This window comes from Cricetulus griseus, chromosome 6 (assembly GCF_003668045.3).
Source record: "Cricetulus griseus strain 17A/GY chromosome 6, alternate assembly CriGri-PICRH-1.0, whole genome shotgun sequence".
In the NCBI taxonomy this organism is placed as follows: domain Eukaryota; kingdom Metazoa; phylum Chordata; class Mammalia; order Rodentia; family Cricetidae; genus Cricetulus; species Cricetulus griseus.
Genome location: NC_048599.1, coordinates 14857035 through 14863916, shown reverse-complemented (window position 1 = coordinate 14863916; position 6882 = coordinate 14857035). Strand labels below are relative to the sequence as shown.

Sequence of the window (6882 nt, the reverse complement as noted above, 5' to 3'; positions counted from 1 at the left end):
TCCACTGATGACAGGGAAAGCCCGCATGAGGTTGTCTAGAGACCTGGGCAAGCAGTACAGTGCCTCAGAATAGCACAGGAACATGTATATAAACACACACACACACACACACACACACACACACACACACACACACAAACATACACACACAGGCATATGTATGCACACACACACAGACATATACACATACCTACACATACACAAACATACACACACACAGGCATATGTATGCACACACACAGACATACACACACACACACACACACACACACACACACACACACACACACACCCAAACATACACACACAGGCATACATATGCACACACACAGACACACAGACAGACAGACACACAGACACAGACAGACAGACCCCCCCCCCCCCCCCGCAATGACCTGTTAACAAAGAGATTCTTCTCATTCCTTCTGGGTCCACACAACTGTAGCATCTTATGATTAATTCAGACAACTTGACAAACAGACAATCCCCCGTTCAAGTGCCAGTTTCCTCTTGTTTCCTCCTGTCCTTTATGTATTTTTACATTTTTTAATGTGTGTGTCTCTTGTGTCTGTGTGTGTGTGCAGGTGAGCATGTCACAGTGGTTAGAGGACAACTTTTGGGAGTCTGTTTTCTCCTTCCTCCGTGAGTCCTAGGGGTAGAACTTAGGTAAGTGCCTTTACCTGATGAGCCAGGGCCTCCCACATGATCAGGAATCCAAATCTACATAAAGGGTTAGTCCAGCCTGGGCTACATGAGACCCTGTATCAAAAAAAGGGGTGGATCCTAAGTGAGGTAACCCAAAACCAGAAAGACAAATACTGTATGTACTCACTCATAAGTGGATACCAGACATAAAGCAAAAGATACCCAGCCTACAATCCACAACCCCAGAGAAGCTAGAACCCTCTCCCAGAAACAGATGGAAGCAGATGCAGAAATCCACAACTAACCAATGGGCCAATAGTCCAAGCTCCTGGAGTACAATCAAAGTGAGGGAGGAGTGATAATATGAACAAAGGAGCCAAGACCGTGATGGGGAAACCCACAGAATCAGCTGACCCGAGCTAGTGAGAGATCACTGACTCAGGTCTGACAACTGGGAAACCTGCATAAGACCAAACTAGACTCCCTTGATATAGGTGACAATGGTGTGACTGGGATAATATATGAGGCCACTGTCAGTGGGGTCCAAGATCTAACTCTAATGCACAAACTGACTTAGTGGAGCCCATTCTATATGGAGCAATACCTTGCCCAGCCTAGACACAGGGGTGTGCAGGGTGGAAAGGTGCCTTGGCCCCGCCTCAACTAGATGATGGGACAGACTTAGTAGACTTCCTGGGGGAGGGCTTACCCTGTCCATGGAGCAGATGGGAAGAGTTGGGAAAGGGGGAGTGGGAGGTAAGGAGGGAGGGGGAACTGGGATTGGAATGAAAAAAATAAATTAGTAAAAAAAATGTAAAATGAAGGGGTGGCTGACAATAATAATGAGGGATGAAAAAAACTAGTCCTGCCTCTGTTATTAATTCATTAGTTCAATATGGTCTGGTTTTGCTTCAATTCGCTCATTTGAAAAAATGGATTTGACAAGATTGTTTCTGTTCATGCTAGGGTACACTTAGCCTACAGACAACACACAGAAGGACTTAGGGACATTTTGTGTGGATTCCATATTTCTTCCTGAAGTTAAGGGACCTGCAATCTGCAGGGATCTTCTTTTAACTTTATTGTGATTATGATTACCATTGGCTAGGGGTGCCTGTGGGGGCACCAGAGGACAACTTTGTACAATTGGTTTTCTGCTTCTCCTAAGTATGGATTTGGGGATTAAGCTCCAGTTGTGAAGCTTGTGTGACAAAAGCCTTCCCCCTGTGAACTATCTCACTGACACCTCTTCTCTCAAGAGCTAATTGTGACAAACCATGTCTTGAGCCAGGCGTGGTGGTGCATGTGCTCAGGAGGCAAAGGCAACAGATCTCTGAGTTCAAGGAGAGCCTGGTCTACATAGCGAGTTCCAGGACAGTCAAGGCTACACAGTGAAACCCCTTCACAGAAAAACAAAAACAAACAAAACAACAATGACAAAAATATGTCTCTAACTCTCATATATCACTGAAGTACGGAAAATTCTAGGTTTCAAACAACAGGACAATTCTAAGCTTTTCTCTTGAGGATGTATGTGGTCCATGGAAGCCAATCAGAGACAAGCTGGGTAAGAATTGCCAAGAACTATCTCAGGGGAAAGCATTTGCTCTGCAAGCCTGAGTACACAGTTCAATCTCCAGAGCCCATGGGATGGGAGCAGGAATGTGGTATATACTTGTAATCCCAGACCTGGGGAGGAAGAGACAGGGGATCCCAGGGTCCAAGATCTAACACTAATGTGTAGCCTACTTGGTGAGTTCCAGACCAGAGAAAGACCTGCTCCAAAAAAAAAAAAAATGGGTGTCACCTGAGGAACAATGCCCAAGGTTGTCCTCTGGCTTTCAACCTGTGCATACACATGAATACATATGCACATACATGGCACATGGCAGTGGGGTGGGGGTGGGGGTGGGTAGAATAAAGACCCAGAGGTTCAGAGATTGTCTCACTCAAGGGACAAGCCTATGATAAGCCACTGTGCCTCTAGCTGTCCAGCCTAGAATTAAGATTCCAAGTGAAAAGAATGTGTCTGGAATGCCATCAATAAACTTACTTTTTAAGTCCTTCATATAGTTACCACAATACATTGTCTTTTAGTTTTCAGTGTTTGGGATAATATTGTTCTTTTTCTCGATTTCAATTAGATGTAGTTCATCTTTCTTTTTCTTAGAATTCTCATTTCTCAACATGTGCTTTCTTTTTTTTATTGAGACATAGCTCTTACTTTTGGAACATCTTACACATTACCTTTTTTATTTTAAATTTTATCGGGCAAATGATAATTGTGCATTTTATAGGGTAGAGAGATATGTGAAGACTGTGCATTGTGGGCCAATTCAAGATAATTAATATATCATTGGCTGAGATAACCATTGTATGTAGTGAGAACATCAGACCTATTCTCTCAGCAACTTTGAAAACTACAGCACATATTATTAACTGTGATTCCCCATGACACACGAAGATATTAAAACTTACTGTGCTTTCATTGCTTGGGTTCTTTGGAAGGCATACTTAGGGAAATGGAGATTGAAGGCAACAGGTAAAACACTCACCATGGGGACTTAAGTCCAGACCCTCAGAAGGCGTGGGAAGTTGCCCTGGAATACACAATACAGCAACAAACTGCAAAGAGATTGCCTTAAGCCCAGATGAAGAGGAAAACTGGCACACGAGATTGCTTTCTGACCCACCCCCACCCCCACACCTTAATATACGACTCCATATAGAAGAAATATCCAGGACAGGAGTTGGGCATGATGACTCAGGGCTGTAGTAACAGATATTCAGGAGGCAGGAGGATTACATATTCAAGGCCAGCTGAGGCAAGGTAGTGAGACTCTGTCTCAAAATTTTTAAAAAGCGGAAAAAGAGGGCTAGGAATGTAGCTCAGAGGTAGAGCATTTGTTTGTGTGAGGCCCTGAACTGAAAACACACTATGGGCAAAGAAAAAGGAAATCTATAAGTTGGGGAGCAGTCTCAGGAGCTGGAGTGGGTTAAAGGTTAGAGAGTGATTGCTCATGAACCAGGGTTTACGACTACAGTGATAACATTTTGGAAGCAGTAGTTATGACCCACAGTCAAATGAATGTATTAAGAAATAAGACAGATTCCATATTGTTGACCTGAAAATGGTGGATTTTATCTGGAGGAATTCTATACAGTTTTCAAAGTGGATGCCTTGGAAACGTCTCTCCCAGCTTCAGATGAAGTCCTGGGTGAGTCAAGTGTATCCGGCTACAGCCAGCAGTCCCTGCCTCAGTCTCCCCTTGCACTGCTCACATGTGTCCACACTGCATCCACTCTCTCACTAAGGCGCCAAGATTTGAGATGAGGGAATGAATATTCCAGAAATATCAGAGAGCCACTTGGTGCCTCCTGCAGCTGAATCTGAGCCATTGCTTTCAGTGGCCTCTGCTAACCTGCTCTTGTGACAGAGGCCCTGAGAGCCACCACTTCCCTGTCTCTGAGACAACATCATCTGTCCACATGCTCACCAGGAACCCTAGGTCTGTGCTCTCCTGACAGTCTTTACCCTTGGATGGTGACAAAAGAAGGCAAGTGGGCCAAAGACAAGAGAGAGAAAAACCAAAGGGAGTTGAAGGGTAAGAAGACAAAGGCTCAGGCAGAGTCGCCGAATAGGAGGAGGAGGCACGGGGTAAAAAGACAGATAATTAGCCAGAGCTGAGGACAAGAAGCAGCCAAGGCAGGACTGAACTTGATTGGTCTAGTGCTTGCCTCGAGTGCATGAAGCCCCCAGCCCCACCCCCAGCCCCACGTAAACCAGGTGAGGTGATGCAGGTCTGGAATCCCAGCACTGGGGAGGTGGATGCAGAAGAAGCAGTCTTCCACTACGTGGTAAGTTTGAGACCAGCCTGGGATCGATGGGACCCTGTCTCAAGAAATAGAGAGGGGTGGAGAGAAGGGAGGAAGGGAAAGAGGGAAGGAAGAAAGAATGGAGGAGGGAAAAGAGGGTAAGAGAAAAGGAATGAAAAAAACACTGAAGAAGAGAGGAATCACGGAGAAAAAGGACTAGGATATCACCAAACTGTAATCTGCCTCCAGGAAATGGAAGGTTCTAGAATTCACATAACTTTGACAAGAGATTCTAGAAGACCCCAAGCAACTGCAGTCTTCTCCCTAGTAGGCCAGAGAGCCAGAGACCCTCCAATTTCAGAGTCCCAGACCAGAGTCAGAGACCTTTCCTCCAGTGTGCACTGTGGGTACAGTTAGGCCACTGATGGCCTCTGGGAGGGAACTTGACTGGCTCCTGTCCAGAAGTGCTTCCTAGGAGGTTGGGACACAGAGCCACGGAGCAGAGGCCAGAGCCACTGACCTGCTCCTCCCAGCTTAAGACCTCCAGCCTGCCTACTGCTTCCTAAAATGAGACTCTGGGGACTTCTGCCATTCCTGGTCCCCTTCATCTTCCCGTGGGGCATCTGGGAACCTGAGCTAGCAGAGGGGTTCTTTGTCGGTAAGTACTGGGGTACAGTTCTTATCATAGAGAGAAGAAACTTCCTGGGGCTAAAGAACAAAACCTGCTGCACATGGGACTGTTTTCCCACTGCAGCCCCGGACCCTGGGTGGGAGTGAGATGCTTGGGATCATTGTTTTCCCACCATCCTGGAAGATGTCCTGGGTGAACACAGCATCCTCGGTCTGTGGCAGTTGAGTCCCCACAATTATAAGGAATTATTCATGGAGGTGCCAGGGCTAGTGTGCACTAATGGACACTGGGGGTTAAATAGCCAATGGGTTTTCATTTAAGGGATGAGCCTCTCCCTTCACCACCACTGAGCTCCCCAAAGCTGTCCTGCGTCCACACAGGACCTTACCTGTGCGCTAAGGAACAGCCTCCAGGGTCCCTTCAATGGTGAAGTTGGAGACGTCACCCTTACCCGCTAAAACACACTGAGCACTAGAAGGTAGTTGGGGAAGTGAGCTCTTCGAAGGCCACGTGACAGGTGGGAATTCCAGGTCCACTCCTTGGTAGCTGCAGGGCCCTGTGAACGTCCACAGAGCCTCCCTTGCTGTGGATGCCTCTGTCCACTGTGGAACACAGAGGGCTCCCTGGGAATTGTGTAGCGAGGAGGAAGGAGAAAGGCCACGTGCTCGGCAAGTGCTTCGTCAATATCAGTCTCTGTGCTTTTAGCCCAGGCGTCTTGACCAAAGCTTTTCAAACTTTGCTCCATTCACCTTCAGGACAACAATCTAGGCAAACAGTGAGAGCTACAGGGGCCAACCAAGGACAAAGCCAAATGATCAGAGCAGTTCCAAAGGAGTGGTCCCTCTTGCAGGGGACTCTTGTGGGTGGTGGAGAGAGGGCTAGGGAAGGTCCTGGGGGTTAGGTGCTGAGTCATACAGTGGAGCTGAGGCCTGTGCTGTGAAACCCTGAGGGTTACCTCGTCCTAGTGACAGCTGAGGGGCAGACAAGCTTCCTCAGCTCCGAAGTGATGCCCTGGGACCCGGAAGGGAGAACAGTATCTCCTTCAACACCTCAAGGGACCACACCTTCTCATGCTATAGAGTTATGCCCAAGAGACAGAGTAAAGTGTGAAATCGAAGAAAGCAGCCACTGCACAAGGATCAGAAAGTGCCCAGACAACAGGAAATGCTGCATGTTCGCGTGTGGGAAGAAATGCGTGGACCCCACCGAAGGTACCTGCCTGGTCCGCTGGACGACTCCTGTCCTCCTATCCTGGTACTACTGTCTCTTCTCCTGGGTCACTGAGGGTTATTGTTTCACAAAGATCCTCACAGCAGCTGATTGGTGCAGATTTTGACAGTGCTCTACAGGGACACTGTCCTTTCTCATTTTTCTTCGATTTCAGTATATGAAGTGAACAATATCACTTTTTCTTTTAAAAAGATTACGATTTTTATGTGTATGAATGTTTTGCCTGCATATATGTATGCACACCAAATGTGTCCAGTGTCCATGGAGGAGAGAAGAGGGCATCATGTCCCCTGGAATTAGTGACATAAGTGGTGTGAGCTGCCATGTGGGTGCTGGGAACTGGACCCAGGTCTTCTGAAAGGGCAGTAAGTGCTCTCAGTGAGACTTTTATCTAGAGCAGGCAGTTCCATTTTGAACCTCAGTTATCCCTTGCATAAGATGGATATTGTTACTGAATCATGTGACCCCTTGGCTACCCTCAGGTGCTGTTCCAAGATGCCAAGTAACTACCAAAGTCTCCTTAAACAGGACAGCATGTCTGATTACAGCATAAGCTTGAA

General features: G+C 47.0%; 1 protein-coding gene across 1 annotated transcript in view; it reads left to right on the top strand.

Annotated features, from left to right (window-relative positions):
• Positions 1-5019: 5019 nt before the first annotated feature.
• Positions 5020-6882, top strand: part of LOC100766705 (WAP four-disulfide core domain protein 6A-like) — a 3814-nt gene continuing 1951 nt past the window's right edge. Inside the window, exons 1-2 of the mRNA XM_027423232.2 lie at positions 5020-5119; positions 6172-6303. Coding sequence (XP_027279033.1) covers positions 5029-5119; positions 6172-6303 — 223 coding nt within the window. The 5' untranslated portion in view covers positions 5020-5028. The remainder of the gene's footprint in view (positions 5120-6171; positions 6304-6882) is intronic.